This window comes from Pagrus pagrus, assembly GCF_965226575.1.
Source record: "Pagrus pagrus genome assembly, chromosome: 11".
In the NCBI taxonomy this organism is placed as follows: domain Eukaryota; kingdom Metazoa; phylum Chordata; class Actinopteri; order Spariformes; family Sparidae; genus Pagrus; species Pagrus pagrus.
In genome coordinates this window covers 8,790,927-8,809,620 of record NC_140195.1, presented here as the reverse complement: position 1 = coordinate 8,809,620, position 18,694 = coordinate 8,790,927, and the positions used below count along the sequence as shown (strand labels likewise).

Sequence of the window (18,694 nt, the reverse complement as noted above, 5' to 3'; positions counted from 1 at the left end):
TCTACACAAGCAGAGCCGTAAATGAGCCCCTCTGGACCGCCCTTTTGGGTCAGCACACAATGAGGCGTACGAGGGAGAGGCTTTTCTCTAATTCTCCTCGGCGAGATGATGCGCGAGGCTTTTTGACATCCTTATCTCGGCATGCGGCTCTCAGATCGGCGGAGGCGGCGGCAGGATTTCCTGATGCTCTTGCATTTTGTTGACATGAAGGTGTAATTGCCTCGTTGACACCTCTGATTGATGGTCAAGGTCTTCTCTATTGCGCACGTTTGCATTCAGAGCGTTTGTGCGGCCCCGAGGCGAAACACAGGGGTCTGACACCTCTGTGAATATCCTGTCCTGGACGGTCGCATGTGCAATTCTGCCGACTGTGATGCAGATCGGTTGCTGAACGAATGTGTGAATGTAATTTACTCCGCTGGTTTTTGGCACGGAAATCACTGAAAGGTGAAAAATTTGTGGTTTGTTTTTGAAAACCAGAAAGTTTGGCACCAGTTAAGTGAGCCTTGCAGAAAGAAGGGGGCACGTACATCTTTAAAAGAGAGATATCTGGCAGGATTTTACTGGTCACTGAAGTCACTGCCTTGTTAGTTGAATTTAATGGCCTAATTAATGTTAAGTCACACTGCCGCATCCTGACAGATGCTTGGCGCTTCCCCGTCGATGTGTTGTGGCAGGAGACTTGAAGGCTCCTGGTCAGGAGTTTCAGATTCTGGCTCTGGCTCGTGTTTTGCACCATGTGCTTGGATTTCGGATTTGCCAGAGCTTGACAAATGACAAAGGAGGGGAGTGTTTTGCAACTACAGTAGGCAACCTTACGGAAATCCGTCTCTGCCACAAGATATTGGTATCTGTACAGCAGCAGTGCTATACACTGACATGATGTGCACAAGTGATGAAGGAAAGATATGTTTTATGCAACATGGTTCAAAATGGCATTATGGGCCAAGACACGCTAAACTGACATCAGAGAACTAGTGGTGTTACCTCGAATCTCCTGTGTATCGACCAAAAAGCTGCACTTGAACAGGGCCAACTAGTGCGGACGCTGCAGGACACACTGTGACAACTACGGCCGCCGGTGTTCACAGGCGGCCCCGACATGACCGACTAGTGGCCTGGTGTGTCAGGGCCCTACAGCCCCCAGATTGCACCAGGCAAGGCTGTGTCATGTTAAGGCCGCACCACGGCCGCATGAGCCGCTAACAGCTGTTCTAAACAACGCTCATGCTCGCTACGGCGCGTTTCAGAAATGTCCCAGAAGCGTACGTCTGCTCTCGCTCCGTGGAGAATACGCGCCGAGTCTATTTTTGATGGAAGCAGACAGTTGCAAAGTCAGACATAGGAAGCTAAGATTACCCTGTCAATTTTCAAAATAAAACACTTGGGATCTACAGTATAACAAAGTTGGATATATCAACGATAAACATGCTAAAAACAGACAAACAGCGACACCATAAACCGTTAAACCATGTAGCCTATGCATCAATAGTAGAAGCACAGAAAGCAACACAATCTGAGCGAGGCAACTAAATCAGGCAGGCGTGATGCTCTGTTTCTGAAAACGCTCCGGGGGGAATATGAAGCCACATGGAGGACGGAGCAAAACTGCTCTGCACACGAGAGGCAACAGAGGCGTGCTCGGTAGAATCAGCCAGTAAGACAAAGGAAAAGGGATAGAAAGATGCAGCCAGCAGGTGAACGGACTGATGTCAGTGGCAGCTCGCAGCTCGATATCTTGATTTACACCGAGGTGAGGAATGATTGCAGAGCATTTTGTAAAAGTTTAATCAGTAATGACTTCATTTAATGAACGATAGCAGAAATGGTTATCCCCCACAGTTTGATCATCGTCATGATTTTTCTCTTCCTATACGACTCAGTATACTCCTCAGGTTTAACTCAGGCCAAGCTCCACACAGGATCTCATCCTTCAGTGGTAAATAACAAGCAACGCAGCCATCAGCACCCCCCTGTAATCCTATTAAAACTTGGCCAAAATGAGACCATTATGACTGTGGGAGCACCAAGTCCATTTCAGCAGGGGTAAATTACCATAGAGTAGCAAGAGTTCAGGAACAAAGCTGCACATTATCTCTAATTGAAAGAACTCCACCATCTCGGCTCAGCTCAGCTCTCTGACTACAGTAATGCTCCGCCTGATGGATCTAATAAAGTATCACGCTCCCTCGTTCTCTAAATGTTCCCGTGCACACTTTACAGCGAGGTCCGAAACAGGATCGGGGCGGGGGGGGTCATCTGTGACTCAGCCGTTATCTCGTCTCCAAGCGTGTTTATCATAAAATTCAAGACGCGAGCGATCACCCACCTTTAAATGACGTCGTCCGTGTCTCGTGCGACTCGGCTCGCACCTAAAATAGCTCGGATGAAAGAGTCGCTCGGCACGAGATTGTAGAAATGCAAATTCAGATCACAGACACACACACAAACAGACACACACATGTACATGCATGCAATTTCCTCAGAAAGAGATAATCTGCATTAACGTTGCAGTGGCCTAAATCTGAAAGGAGCAAATTAACAGTCTCCCCGGCGCTTAAAGTCTCGATAGTTACTCAATTCTTGGATGTTTTTTTAAATAATACTCCAGCCCGGCTCACTGTAGCAATCACACGAGTGAGACTTGGGAGGAAATGAGGCTGCACAGGATGCGCCGCTAGTTCGACTGGAGGCCAAGCACTTCACCCACCCACGCATAACCTATAATGTCACAGATGGCAGGGGCCTCGGTGGGGGTCACATTGTTCACATTACTCTGTGACTTGGGCCCTTGTCGGCTGGCTGCCTGTGACAACCGAACAGCCATCGCTGTTGTTCCGTCCCTGAATACAGCAACCTTTCACGGCGCCTAATATTCAATACTTAATTTGCCGCCCCAGCGCCCCTGACTGTTGCCCTCGAGCCGCGGTCACATGACCTCCCTGACCGGTTTTTCCATTTACAGAAGCCATTTTCATCCTAAGACGTTTGCAGCTTTTGAAGCGTGTTCTGCGTTACATTAGCGTGGAGGAAAATGACGTACGCGCTTACGAGTCAAACAGACAGCTGTTTGAACTGGTATAGAGGCAAGTTGTCGAGGCCGCTGGGAAACAAAGGGCTTTGCCGTCTGGCTGTAGGTTGGTAATTAATTGCTGTTCGGGGTACTTGTTGTTGTGTAATGAAACAGCTGCATGACTTTAACTCGCTCTCCTTAGGTTGTTTTCTCTTGGATCTGACCTGGGTGCTAATAAGCCCCTCAATAAGCGCAACCCCTCACACATGGAGATTGTGTATCTGCAGGCCGGGGCTTTCCCGTCTCTGGGGAGGTTTTCTCGCTCTGTGGTCAGCAGGGTCATCACACGCATCACATCAGACGGGGACAGGGCATTTCCATAGTCATGTGTTTATATGCAAGAGCAAGGAGATGTAGTCATTATCATTAGGAGTTTGACAGGTGGGAGGTAATTAAGTAAGAGCACTTAGCCTGTAGGCATATTTGAGTGTTTATACGTGACTCATATTTTTCCTCTAATGATGATGAAGACAACATATGATGTGATAATCCATCAATGTGCATGAATATGTTTCAGATTTGCTCCAGCTAATCTAATTTATCTCTAAGACTCTTATTTATCGCATAAAACGAACGCAGCCCGTTAAACATACCGAGTTTTGGGGCGAGTACAAACCACATACGGAGCTGATTCGAGTCCAGCCGGTGACGTTTGTTGCATCCCTCTCTCCGCTGTCTGTAATGAAGGGACGAGCTATCATACTTTCCCTTTAATTTGCTGTGATGATTTACTAATGGATGACGAGGACAGGAGAGGATACGTCAGTGTTGTTTGTGCACGTGGAGCAGAGACGCTCCCTCGTGAGGATTATCTTTGCCGGTTTAGAGACTAATTAAACACCACGGAGGAGCTCCATTTCTTGCTCTTTATCAGTATTTAGCCCCCTTTTCAGTGCTTCCCCTTAGAAAACAAGAACGAAGCATTCGAGTATTGGTTTGGACATGGATTCCCATGGCAACAGTAGATCAGCCCTACGAAAATGCCCCCGAAATACTTGGAAAATATGCCGCGTTCATGTTTATTTCTTCCACAAAAGCAAAAAGAGGCGTTTAAAACCTTTTGAAACGACCGAATGTGGTGAAAAAAAACTGTTTTAATTCATTTGAAAATGAAAATGAAAGAAGCGTTCAACACAGCGTTCCCCTCAGGTGTCTCCTCAGCATCTACGATAATGATTTTTTTCAAATACTGTCGCCATCTGCCTTCACCTTCATGTCTCTCGTCTGAAAGAGTTTAAGAGACACGTTGAACCTTTGTGTCCCACGGTTCATTTTTCAGTAAAACGGCTGCGTTAGTACATCGGGTTTTCTACACCCTGTTTGTTTGTGCACCAAAGATAAAAAGTGCTTGATCCCCATCCAACTCGGAGCAGTGTGTTTAGTGATAAGGGCCGGATCATGCCCATAGCTGCTCTGCTCCGGGCCGTGGAGCCGAGCCATTTTGTTTTAACTAATTCTGATGATTCAAATGCTAACGGAATGAGACGCACGTTGGGAGATGGTGCTAAAAAACTCCCACTCGTCTCAGTAATCGAGTATTTCATGTCATTCATATTGAATAAGAGGTCTATTTTTAGCTTGTAGTCGTCCAGGGAAGGCTTTCTGAGCATTAATGCTCCTGTTTCAGGGTCGCCCTGCTCCACACTCACACAGCTTCACATATTTACACCTGGAAGCCGCCCAGTGCTACCACAGTCCGATCTGCTCCACTGGAGCAGATGGAAGTTAAGAGTCTACCCGAAGGGCAACTCAGCGGTGGTAACAAGCGAGAGGGGAGAGGTGCTCGATTTCTTCCCTTCCAAGATTTAATCTGTTGGTTCAGAGATTGAACCACAGACCTTCCCCGTCAGAATCCCAGGCTCCCTTCAGGCCAAAAATAACTTACCGCAAAGTAAAACTTCTCAGTATTAGTTGGATGGATTGCCATGGCGTCTGGTGCCTCAAGATTTACTGTGAATATTTAGTGATTGTTTATCTTTTCATCTAACACCATAATAAACAAAAACATTCTCAATAGCATGGAATAGAAAGAAAATACTTTATCTACATTTACATCTGCTTTGTATAGATATTTCTGCCTTTTTGCATGCATTTGCATTAAGAGTTACATTAAAAAACACAAGGTATCACACCGGGACACATACATGTAGAAACACAGAAACCCAATAGAAGCTACACTAAAAAAAACACAAGGTACTCAACGTTTAGCGCTGAATCAGAAACAGAAAGATATAAAGCGCTGCGGCTCGCTGAAGAGGTGGCTGTCCTTACAACACGGACAAATGGTCTCCAGGAGTAGTTCTTTACTTGTACTTTTTTGAGTATTTTTTTCTTTTCAAGTACTTTGCAATACTTTGGTTTATAAAAAATAAAAAATACTAGCATAACTAATGATGTTCCCCTCACCCAGCCTCATTCCCACGGAGTCAAATATTGTCACGGTGAAACTAACCTTTAGCGTCTGTATGAGACGCAGCAAAGTCAAGTGGAGGTCGAGGTCGAGTGGAGGGTCATGTAAAGGATGTTCATGTCTCGAGTGGACTTAAGCATCAAGCAGAACAACAGCCGAACAACGGCAGAGGCTAAAGGGGAATTTTTTGTGTCTGCACGAGACGGCAAAGGTCACGACGACAGGCGATGAGCATGTTGGCTAAACATCAGCGTGTAAGCATTTGCCGTTTTGAGCATATTAGCATGCTGATGTTGGCATTTAGCTGAAAGCGCCGCAGTTTTTAAGGGCAGCCTCACAGAGCTGCGAGACGACTCGCATCGTTGTTCCCACAATATCTGAATTATTAAAGCAGCTCTGTTTGTTAACTAGCATTTGTGTGTCTGTTTGTCTCAAGGTTTCAGAACCGTGACCTACTTGTTGTTCAGTAGGTTAAGTTTGATGCACTGGAAAAGCATTTTGGCTTCCCCAGTCTGCAGGGGGGAAATCTTTAAGAGTAAAGTAAAGAAGCTATAACACTTCCTCCCTCAAATAAAAAGCAGTTCATGTGTCCGATACGTCTGAAATGAGTTCTAAGAGGCGGCCGTGAAGCAGGACTAATGGCTGTCATAAAACAATAGCGTAAGTCTGTGTCCTCTCTGTCCGTCCTCACTTTTGCTCGCAGAGTGGAGGAGATAAAATGCTTGAGCACATAACCATGAATGTTAATTTAATTGGTCTGGCTTGGCCCAATGTCGGGGACAAACAGGATAAAATGCACATAAACCTCGGATGAAAATGGATGCTTTTAACAGTGTCACAATATCGACAGTCGTGTGTAACGCAGAGCGGCGACGGAGGCGTCGGATGATTGCTGTTTCATTGAGCACCGCACTCATTTTCAAATGTGTGATGGGTTAAAGTGATTCTGAGTCATTTTCTCAATTTTCTTAATAACTCGGTTCCCGTCTCAGTATATTACAACAAGATGCTGGCTGTTTGTAACATCAGCCCGCACAAGTTATTTCAGAGACATATATTTTAAGATGTATAAACTGATCCTGGCCCGTGAATAATATGAGCTTATCCTTCTGGCTGTCAGCCTCCGTTTGAATAATTTATACGCAGCAAGAAATAGAGGCAGAATCTCCAGCGCAAACTTGGAGAGACGGCACTTGAGAAATAGGAAATTCCTCCTTTTTTTTTTTGCCCGTATCACCATGACTTTAATAAAATCAACAGCAGAAGTCCTCCTCTTGTTACGCTTGTCATCTTTCCGTGCTTTCTGAAGCGAGGTCTCGGCCGATCACTCGACGCTCTGTTGGCAGGCTGCTTTCAGCTGCACTTGTCACACTGTGATTTCTGGAACCGATAAGAGCTCTGATTGAACATTTGTTTGGCCCGTGGAAACACCACTACAGGACGGCTCGTGGTTGTTCATTTCGCTTCTTTCTGGGGTTTAAACGCTTTTCCTCGTCAGGCACCGTTGGCTTGAGTACAGGGCAGCGCCGGGACAAAACAAATGTGCGATAAACGGAGAATTTACAGTTATTTTCTCGTAAATATCGCTAGGAACCGCTCTCAGATCATTATCCAATGACCTCACAACACCGTAACATATGCTGGAAGCGCTGTAAAATGGCGGACTGTCACAATCTATCATGAATTCTTGTACACTTCCCCAGCGGAAATGAATTGAATGCTGCAGAGCCAAAAGGGTTCAGACCTTGGCTGAGTCATAAAAAGGAGCTTTGTCATGTGTTTCCAAAGCTTTGTCGCAGTTATGCACTTCCTGTATTGTGTAAAAGCTGAACAAGCAAGTTAAACTCTCCATCCTACTGTGGACAACGTGTCCAGTGCATCAAACGATTTAATACACTTTCAGTGCATTATATTCTTCCCTTCCTTCCTGTATTACATACAAGTTTTTGGCTTGAATCTTATGAAGTTAATAAAATTTGCCAGTGTAATGGCTGTAGAATAATGGCACTATCAGGCTTTAGATTGGTTCTCTATAAACTTTTCTTTTCACTCACTTTTGTCTGCCAGTGGACACGAAGTCTCCAGAGAAAAGGAAGGCTGACTGGAGATCAGTCAGTCTGGCAGCCTGGCACCGTTTCTGTCTGCTTTTACATTTCTTTTATAGACTAAATGAAGGAATAGACTCAAGTTGTGAAAACAGAAAGGATCCAGTTGTCTTTGCACATAAATGCGAGGGTCCATTTCCGCTTTAAGAATTGAACCTCTGTGTCAAACTGATAAAAACTGGAAAAGGGACCTTTTTGTTAAGTTGTGAACATTTTGAGTTTTGCAGGGAACATCACATGAATTCATTTATATGGTGTTTGAAGTTTTGTCTTTCTGAATTTCATATTAGAGAAACCTCTGTTGCAGTAGAGTATGTAGGGTGTGAGGGGGACGTGTGGAGCTTTAAAAGATAATTTCATCTTTTGTAGGCAAGCTGCTTCCAGCCATCTTGTCTCAGTGTGTCTGACATGGTGGTGGACAGAAATTTAAATGATTGTCGATGAAGTTGTAACAGGCGTCTATCAGTGAACCTCGTGGATGGAGAATCATTTTTCTTTCATACCTCACTCGAGGAACGGACTGCAGAACAAACTGAAGTTAGAAACGCTCACTCCTCTGGAGGTCTCACGTACAAAAATGTTTTGCTGGTTTATTTTGGTGATGAGTATTTTAATTAGTGCGTCTGTGTGTGAGTGATGCGTCGCGTGAATGAATCGTCGTCTTGTGATCTTGTTAATTTGTTCTCAGGTGTGTCTTATAAAAACAGATCACGATCTCACTGAGACGTTCTGAATAAATTAACCAACACCCTGATGTAGAAGAAACTATCAGTCTCAGGCGTGGACCTTTTGAAGATATCCTCTCTCAATACCATCAGCAGCAGCAGGAAATATAATTAATTGTTGCTTTTCCATCCAATATGATCAATCGACTTCCATTTTTTCACGTACATGCACACTTATAAGGAGCAATTCGGGTTTCAGTGATTGATGAAACACCTCCACTTTTTCCCAATGTACAGAAATGAAGCCATACGTGTACAACTTTCCTTGAGCTGAGAAAAGTCTGAGAATGGTTACCAACTTTGCGTTCACTGTATAATTCTGTTTATTCTGTTTCTGGCAGGGTTTATGATACTGCAGGGGATTTAGATGTTTTGGCTTCATCTTTGGGGAGCTGTCCATCTTTACATACATTGGTTTTGCTCAAGGACACCGCTACATGTCGACAGGGCTTGGGGATCAAACCGCCAAACTTACAACAGCCGACCCATAGTCATCTTTAATCCATTTTAGTCATTTAGAGGATTTTTTCTGAAGATGTGTTGCTCTGCTTGGTGTTTAATTTAGTCTTAAAACAGCTCTATTAACTCTCTTAATGAAGGTAATGCACCAAACCTCATTCATTAATTTGGGCATTAATATAAATTATTCCCTCTTTTGACTTGTATGAATGTATTATTATGAACTAAAGAACTTGTTATTCATTATTATTTGCAGAACAAGCTCAGATCCTTTGTGTGTTCTTTAATTTTCACGTGTTTCCAAAAGCATGAAAGTTGGCTGAATGTCTAAACCGTTTACTGACGTGAATTTTGACACGCACATGCAGGTGAAAAACAAACCACCGACAGTTTGGATACTCACGTTTGCTCTCATGCTGTTTTTCAGGGACCGTGTGTGCAGCCTAAATGCCGAAGTGGAACTTGTTCAAGCAACAGACAACGCCCATGGTAGCTGCTAAGCCAACGGGGGCCAGTGCCTTGACTGTGACTCCAGCCCCCGTCGCGTTAGTCTCCAATGAGAACTCCACCGAACCGGTCGACAAGAACGATGCCTTCGACGAGATCAAAAACAAGTTCCTGAACGAAATCGACAAGATCCCACGTGAGTGACGGCACAAAAACCTGCTCTGATCAACCCACTGTTATCGATGTGACTCTGAGCAATGATTTCAGAATTAGATTTTCTCGTTCGCTGCGGGCATTGGCAGCCTCATAATGTCTTTATTCAGTATTGATCACTGGCTGCCCTTCCTAATGGCGGAGAAATCTAATTTTTACCCGATCTAATCGATAACCTAGCACCTCTCACTAAATATCTGTGGCTCAGGACATAACATGGAGTGGGCTTAACGATTGGTCGGTCAAATGTCAAAGTATTTTCTTCTCTTTTCTGTGTGTGGATGTGCCATCTATTCTCCTCAGTGCCGTCCTGGGCCATCATTGCCATTGCCGTGGTCGCTGCTTTACTCATTCTAACATGCTGCTTCTGCATCATCAAGAAATGCTGCTGCAAGAAGAAGAAGAACAAGAAGGGCAAGAAGGGGAAGGGTGACATGGGAATGAAGAACATGAAAGGGGGAGAGGTATGTTCCACCGCGGGAGGTCGCATTGTAGCCGAGGGGATTTACACCCACACTGTAAACGCAGCCGACATGAGCCTATTACGTAACAGCTTACAGTATGGCTTTGTACTGGAATAGAGAGAAAACATGCATGTGGCGATAAGTTTTGACTCAGCTAATTATGTAACAAACAGCCAAACAGTCATCGTGTTGCACATTTCAGTCAATGCTCCCCGTTTGAAAATGTATCAGATTACATCTCACTGTTTAACTCTTGGACGAGTGTCTAACCCAGTCACAGTTTGTGTTCTCCGCAGGTGTTAATTACATTCTTGACTCACCATGATTACGTTGTATTTTTCTTTCCTTTCTTTCTTTTTGTTATTTAATGTATTTGTCATGAATGTTATCGTTGCTCTTTTTCTCTCACTTGTGCTTTTGGGATTTTGAGTGGAAAATGACAGGACTCCTATCAGCCTAGCCATTGTTTTGCCAGTCATTAAAGAGCAATTATGAAAATGAGTAGTTTGCGCGATGCTGTTGTGTTTGGGGCCCATAATTACTATTTTTTTTTTCACACGCGTTGATTGACGATTTGACGAAGTACAATAAGAACACATCTAAAAAAAGAAGTGGAGTTATTTTTAAAGAAAAAAAAAAACCCACCGGCCCTGCTGCACAAGATATGATTGTGCTAATGAGGAGGCTTCTCTATCTGTCATTTTCCTCGCTCCCCACAGTGTAGCTGACTGCATTTGCTGTGATTACCCTTCTTTGGTGTCTGCTGTGAGTTCAATCTCTGCCTTTGTCTCTGCTCTCCTCCTTCCTGCTTTGTGTCTTATGTGTGCTCCGTGTATCTTGACTGTGGTGGACTTCTCTGCCTACGGTAGGTCTGACAGCACGCGGCGCCCCTCTCTGGCCGCTCTGAGTAAGCGCAGACCAGGGCAGGGGGGGAGCTGGTGGTTGGGGGCGGGCTGGGCTTGAAAGGGGGTTGGATTGCAATGATGATGACAATGAGTGCTATGGCTTCCTTAGTTTTTTGCAAGCTTAGGTGCTGCGGGTGCTTGAGGAATCTATGGGAGCGAATAAGCTGCTTCGCAAAATCCACTGAACTGATATGCCGCACCAACTGCTATGTCTTGAATATCCAGAGATTGCAATTTTTTTGGCTAAAAAAGAAACTGTAGAACAAAGATGTGTTTAACTGTTTATGGATTGAAATGGACTTGAAACTCATCCTGTAGTTGAGCCTTTGAATGACGAGTGCACTCAGCAACTCACTAGATATCACTAACATGCATGTGCAAAGGGGTAAGCTGGGTATTTGTCAAAAAATAATGGCTAAATCTTTACGCAGATAAGAGCTTTGAGCATGTTTCCACCATAACAGGCCTCGATCGCGCAGCCAAAAATCTCACAAACAAATTCTCTGCGGAGACGCTTAAATTAAAAATCCAGACGCTGCGCAGCGCCTGTGCAAACACGCTCAGAGCTCGACCCACAGATAAAGCTGTTTGTATCTCCTGACAAAGACCAGCATATGCCCTTGCAGTAGGTACCATTGAATGGCCACAACTTGACTTGAGAGTAACTTTTCTGGATGACCCATGCTGCTGACATACTAGGTGACCAGTCATTGACGCCCTCTCTCCCTGAAGCACTCGGGTCTCACTGAGGAGAAATGGTGGGCCAGAATGTTTGCCAGTCAACTGCTGAGGCCTCAGTCGATCCAAAGTTAAAGCCAACATCACCTGGCTGATATTTTCTTCGAGTCAAACCTCAGTATTGAGCTTGTACTTCACCTGATTGAGTTGACCAAAGTGGCATACATTCAGACGTACCATGTCTTTATCTTTGAACCCCCCACTTGAAGTTTGAGAACAACTGGAAATTCTCAATATAGCATGATCCCTCCATGGATGCGTACATTTCACTCAGGGCACGTGTACAGAAAATTTTTGGACCTGACAAAAATTTGTCAAAGGGGTTTTAAAAAAAAACAAACACTTTTATCCGTCCTCAGAAATTAAAAAGGTAATTTCATTTTTTCAATTACATTTGCCATCGGATAGAAACTTGATCCTGCATTGTGTGGCCTGGCATGCTTGAATGAAAAGCATTTAACCACAGTAAAGACAGAGAATGCCACATATATAAGGATATTGTGTGAGAATGTGAGCGCGTGAGAGAGAACGTGAGTTTTTTTTTCCAGCATGCATGAGAGCCTGCATGTACGCAAATGTGTGCGCGAGTGCGTGCAGTGCAGTATGGTGCGTAGAGGGCGTGCTGGTGTGTGTACTCTCTGTGTGTGTGCCCTGTTCCTCTTCCAGCTCACCAGTGAGTAGCTGGACCCCTCCAGTCTTACGAAGACATCAGTGTTTTTTCAAGAAGACAGCCATAGGAAAGTAGGCCATACTGAGATATTATCCAGCTTCACACAGCATCCGAAGTGAAAGTTTACTCTAATATTCATATCGGGAGCAAATTGCTCTCACACGATTAGTCATGACCGCCTCTAAAGAGATGAAATACTGAAGAGTCACCGAGTGTGATGTAAAGGCAAGACGGACGATAACAGAGGACTCGAGTTATCTTCTTTATCAAGCCCTGATAATCTCAGGAGCCGTTAGCTGTCAGCGCACTGCTGAATTTTGTCCCAGCATATGATCAAGAGTCACAATAATTTGCATTAGACAATCAGCTGGAAAATCAAGAGTCTGCTCAGAATAAATTGTGAAACAAATCAGCGAGTGAGTAAGCTACAATAATCAGACTAGAGTAATAACAGCAGCCAAATCCTATCAACAACACCAGTGTAAACACATTAATGAGACTTTGGGATGTCAGGAGAAGATGAACGGCAAACAGTAATAATGTCTGGCTTGAAATAAACCTGTTTGTCAAACAGCTTACACTATCAGTCCTCAGGAAATCCAGCCTGCACTTTTTTTTTTTAGCAAGTTTGAGAGCTCCTCAAGAAAAGTGTCAGGAATCACAGCGTCAGTGGTTTGATCAAAATCTATAACTCATCGCTCCGTCCTTCATTTCTCTCAGTAAGGACGCTCTGCTTCCTGTGACAGCCTGTGTTTGAAATACTGTACACAGGGTGGACAAAATAACAAGGACACCTTGCATTGCACTGCAAGCGGTGCAGTAGCTCCGCATTTGATTCTAGTTTGAAGGGATTTTAGGTTTTTGTGCCAAAAGACTAAACACGGTGGTGTTTTTTGAGAAAATATCCTCCAGTCTGTGTACTTGTGACTTTGGCTCGTCTTTGCTGATGCAGCTTTCCTCTGTGTGGGATACGCCGTCACGATTTCTTAGACTTTTCTAAACAACTTAAAAATGACTCACTTGGGATGAGTCACATTTGGGATTGGTGTAGATGCTTGTGTAGCCGCAGCGCTGTCCCCTCAAAGTTGAGATCCTGTTTCCTGGCATGTTCCCGTTATTTTGTCTACACCGCCTGTAATTATCCAATTACGAGCAGCTACACAAGTGAGCCTTATTGATTAACAATTAGCAGTAATGAGAATTTGACAATCATCATTTTCATTAGTGAAAAAGGAAGATATTCACTTCCTTCTGGACGGCTTAGATTGTATTAGATCGCAGTGTATCGTAAGGTGTTCCTGTTTTTCTGTCCACCCCTTGTATATTTACTGTTTTTATACCTGTTGTTTCCCTCTTTTTCTCCCTCTATCTCTCTCCACTCTTTGCACAATAACAGAGTTCTATTCACTCCATAAAAACATAACTATGCCTAAAACGCTGAGTTTAAGTATTTTGATAACGTGTACATTTTCCATCTTGTTTTATTACATGAGTTCGATGTGAAAGGTCGCATTTAATGCTTTAAAGTTTTTAGATCATATTGAGTCAGTGTGTGTAAATGAAACAACTCAGTCTGATTGGTAACATATAATAACTCTCATTAATAAATGGTAAATTTAAACTTTAGAAGTTATTTCACTGTTAAAAATCAATGAAATGCTTTATAAACCATTTGTTAAGCAACTGTTTATTGTACATTTGCAACTGATGTTTTAAAGACTTAGTAAGTGGTTAATAAATACCATGTAGTGCATCTTTAAACATTATTTGGACGGTAGTTGCAACTGATGTTTATGAATCTTTAAGTAAGGGATCATTTCCGACGAGGTGTCCATTATCATGATAATGTTATAATCCCGCTTATAACATGGTCACTTGCCAAAGACAAAAAGATGAAGACCATTCACATATATTTTAAGTGTTTTACGATCAAAATATAACGTTTTTCACAAGAAGTTATTCAGTTTCCCTGGCAACACCTGAGAGTTTGACTAATAGCTGAAACAATCATTACAGTCCCATAAGGTTCTTATGTAATGGAAACATTGGTCACTGCTCCAGGAAATAGGACGGATTAGATGCGACTTTGCAACGGGAGATAAATGAGTTCGGCTCAGCTGTTAGCCAGAAAGCTAACGCTATGCTTGCAAGATTCAAAACGTGCGGTAGACAAACAGTAAATATAATTACACAGCAAGTTAAAAAACAAGACTTGCAAGCTAACCAGACATGTCACTGTTATATGGCTGCTGTAATTTAAGTAAAATGTTAATTAATTGACACCCTCCAGCCAATCAGAATCAAGTATTGAAGTTTAATTAACTATAAATATACCATGTATTAATAATGGGTATCATGAAGTGTGAATTTAAAGCAGACACTCAACATGACAGAAAACCTCTGCGTTAAATGTGACTCTTAACATTTAGCTTACGAAATAAAATAAGATGGAAAATGTGCACGTTGTTAAAAAAGTTTTCGGCGTAATTATTATTTTTTGAGTGCTGAAATGGCATTTGTACCACATGTTGTAGTCGAAGAGAAATTCCCTTAATGAACGTACATGTAATGCTTAAGAAATAAAGAGAAAACAGCAAATGGTGTCACCCAAGAAATAGTGAAATCAAGTCAGGTTGCAACCTGTGGTCATCGATGAACAGATTGCACTAGTAACACCGGGGTGAGCAGGGGGTAAGTGGCAGGTAGGTGCTGTGACTGACCCGACTGCTGATGGCCGAGGTTTTGTGTTCAGCACAGCCGCCACCTCAGGAACGTCCTCTTACTCCTCCTTCTGCCGCCCGCCCCCTCCCCCTCCTGTCTCTGCAGAAACAACAGGATGATGACGATGAAGAAGATGATGTCGAACCCGGTCTGACTGGAGACGAGAAAGAGGAAGAAGTGAAGGAGAAAGAAAAGCTCGGGAAGCTGCAGTACTCCATCGATTATGACTTCCAGGAGAACAAGGCAAGCAAACAGACTACTTAAAAAGTTTGTTGTTTGAGTAACAGTTTCCTTTATGTGACATTTGCTTTGGTGAAGAAAAAAAAACAGGTTCAAGGACATAGGGAAGGATTTGTGGCCGTAAGCTGGACTGTTAATCACATACTTCATACCTCCCCAGCTGACTGTAGGAATCCTGCAAGCAGCTGATCTCCTCTCCATGGACAGCGGCGGCACGTCCGACCCCTACGTCAAGGTCTTCGTCCTCCCTGACAAAAAGAAGAAGTTTGACACAAAGGTTCACAAGAAAACGCTCAATCCTGTCTTCAATGAGACCTTTACTTTCAAGGTAAGCCTGACCACCTTGCGGTCACCCTTTACTTATTACTTATTAAACAACATGTACCCGGAGCTGTTTAATAGGTAGACGGGTCTGTTGAAGGTGAAGTGCTCCTCTTGTCTACTTCCATGATCACTTCAGACGATGAAAGGCAGCAGACACATTGAAGGTGTCTGACAAGGAGAATGTGGGAGAGAATCAAATTAAAGGAGAGGACCACCTCCGGTGGCCCTTGGCTGCTGACAAAGCTCTATGAAAACCAATTCAGACTGCTTTACCTTGTCAAAGTCGGGCTAGTTCTGCTGAGGCTGCATGCTATTAAGTGAGGCAATCTTGAGCTCCAGCCTAAAGTCACAACCCACATCGCTTTATAGCTCTGATCTGACTCACACTCACAACTCTAAAACCTCCTAAAAACCATACAAACTAACATTTTGGGATATATGCTTTATGTCTGACAGATTCCTTTCCAAGAGATGGGAGGAAAGACTCTGGTAATGTCAGTGTACGACTTCGATCGCTTCTCTAAACATGATGTCATCGGAGAGATTAAAATACCCATGAACACCCTTGACCTGGCGAAGCCAATTGAGAAGTGGGAAGACCTGGACAGCGCAGATCAAGAAGAGGTAAGAGTCATAACTTGGGGTGTTACTTCCACTGAAGTACGATGTACAGTTGTGTGTTTTACTCGTTTTTTTTTAGGCCAATGTGTATATCAGTATATTAGAGTTTGAGAATCCAAAAACAATAAATTTTTTCACTAAAACCATAACATAAACAACATTTTTAAACAAGGATCTTTGTCACAAGTTGGCATTTTAATTGAAATTTGCATAACAATGTATGTGAAAACTTCAGTTAGGAACTTACCTTCAAGTAAGTTACCTACAAGTTAAAATAACCCACTGTTGACCTCACTGGATGTGAAGAGCAGTCTCCTGGGTTAAAGTCCTGTGCTGGTTTGACACATCCATCCTTCCCCGACCTTCTCCCTGTGTGGACTGTCTCTCTCTACATGCTGCTTCACCCGACTTCCTCCTTTACTGCCATTATAATTACCACAGCCACTAGAGATCGCTGCCTAACAGGAAGCGTCAATATGGGTAGTAATAAGCTGCTTTCACAGTCGATGTATACAGTCGTGTTTTCTGACGAAGAGGGGCTGTCTCATGGATCCGCTCTCACAGCTGTCATCTTGGCCACAGCAGGCAGCTGTTTTTAGAGAAAAAGCTTTAGAAACCCAGTGTACGCTATCTGCTCAGCACCAAGAGGTGCCAGCTGGAATATATGACTTTTGTTCAGCACTACAAAACACAAAAAACACAATGCTGGGGAAGGTGCATCCTTTCGAAGACTAAGCCAGATATTTCCTGCAGGAGTTGGTAGAGACCAACAACAGAGCTAAAAGACAGAGAATATTGGCTTTACATTTGCCAAGTGGCCAAAAACATGACTCCAAATGAATGAGAACGTTGCTCTATAACTGCTGGATGTGTAAATGGTCAATGTTCGCAAACAAGTTCACCAAATCAACTGCAAAGGTATATCAATGTTGTGTTCGCTTCTTGTTTCTGCTGCCCTTGAATAGCCAAACAAATCAGTTGTCGCAGGTTTAACTTGGGTTATTAAAGAACTGTGACTACTTTAAAGCAGAAACATGTCAAATTATATGACGGTTACGCTACGTTACCTTCAACATATCTTTGATGTCCTGCAGTGTCTTGTTGGAATGCAGAAACGTGTACTGACTTAACTGTAATCATAATGCAAACTGTTAAAGAGGTTTGAAATAAACACAGATACATTGAATCAGACTCTTAGGAGACACATTTTTTTCTGACCAGCTTACACAGTAAATGTCAAAAATCAAAAAATAGCAACGAGCACATGGTGGCAACTTTGTATGTCTGCCATTAAGATTCAAAGAGCAAGAGAAAAACATGCTCTGTTTTCCTCTGTAGCCATGCAGACTGTAAAGTGCGGTTTTCATCATTAAGCTGCTCCAGAATATGAAAAACAGCTTTTAATCAATGAAACTTCCCCAGAGCCATCTTAAGAAGAAATACTCCACAGTTGCTTGCAATCTCAGATATTTTATGAACTATGAAAAGACAAACTAGATGTACTTAAGAAAACCGATAATTGCCGCTGCTGAGACAAAAGTAATGGCACCAGGAGATTTTTTTTATTGATGCTATATTTTTAGAATGTAATTCCAAAGGGACAGCTTGTTTATTCATAATGTACTGTATATCAGAGACAACGGTTCGGCGTCAGCCCTTTTTTTAACTCGCTCTTCCTGGACCTTTTTTTCCCTCACAGCCGGAGAAGCTGGGTGACATTTGCATCTCTCTGCGTTACGTCCCCACTGCTGGGAAACTCACCATCTGCATCCTAGAGGCCAAGAACCTGAAGAAAATGGACGTGGGTGGACTGTCAGGTATTTACACGCAGCTGAGCATCAGATATTGCATTTTATTATCATATCATCAACACTTGAAACCATTTTAATGTTCATCATTTAACAGAAATTGACACTTTGGTCAGCTCAGTGTGGAATCAGTGGGACTGCAGTGTGTAAGCAGCATGCTTGTGAGAGCACAGCCATTGGGTCGCTCCTGCTCTGCTCACGTGCTGACGCTGCAGTACTCACCATGCACCAGCCCTGAACTCCCACTGGGTTCAGCATTGGCCCCATCTGTTGGTGCACTACAGCATTGCAACCCAAACATGCATGTGCATTTGTATCATGACGCTCCTTTCCGTTTTCAGATCCCTACGTGAAAATTAACCTGCTCCAGAATGGAAAGAGGCTGAAGAAGAAGAAGACGACGGTGAAGAAGAACACTTTGAATCCGTACTACAACGAGTCCTTCAGCTTTGAGATTCCTCTTGAGCAAATGCAGGTGAGGGCATGGACTCACTTGGCAAAGTCCTTCAAGATCTGTCAGGGGTGGGAAGAGTGCCAGCGTATCCTACAGAAATAAAAGTGCTGAGGGAGCATTTGCATCCAAATAAAAGCACTCATTACTAATTACCATGAAGAGGCAGATGTGTATCTGGTTCAGTATCAACGAGCTCATGTGCCCATCAATCATCAGGCAGAGAAACATCCATTTAAGTACATTTACTCAAGTATTGTACTAAATTACAATTTTGAGGTACTTTCCTTGAGTATTTCCATTTTCTTCTACTTTCCATT

General features: G+C 43.3%; 1 protein-coding gene across 4 annotated transcripts in view; it reads left to right on the top strand.

The window, feature by feature from the left end:
* The window catches only part of LOC311265856 (synaptotagmin-2-like), a 67,945-nt gene that overhangs the window by 40,591 nt on the left and 8,660 nt on the right, over window positions 1-18,694 (top strand). For 3 of the 4 annotated variants that reach the window (XM_084367916.1, XM_084367915.1, XM_084367917.1), the window contains 7 exons: window positions 9,200-9,415; window positions 9,736-9,896; window positions 15,036-15,173; window positions 15,331-15,498; window positions 15,951-16,118; window positions 17,815-17,932; window positions 18,265-18,398. In XM_084367916.1, the coding sequence (XP_084224042.1) occupies window positions 9,220-9,415; window positions 9,736-9,896; window positions 15,036-15,173; window positions 15,331-15,498; window positions 15,951-16,118; window positions 17,815-17,932; window positions 18,265-18,398 (1,083 nt within the window). In that variant the 5' untranslated portion in view covers window positions 9,200-9,219. The remainder of the gene's footprint in view (window positions 1-9,199; window positions 9,416-9,735; window positions 9,897-15,035; window positions 15,174-15,330; window positions 15,499-15,950; window positions 16,119-17,814; window positions 17,933-18,264; window positions 18,399-18,694) is intronic. The other variant, XM_084367918.1, reaches the window with a different exon arrangement.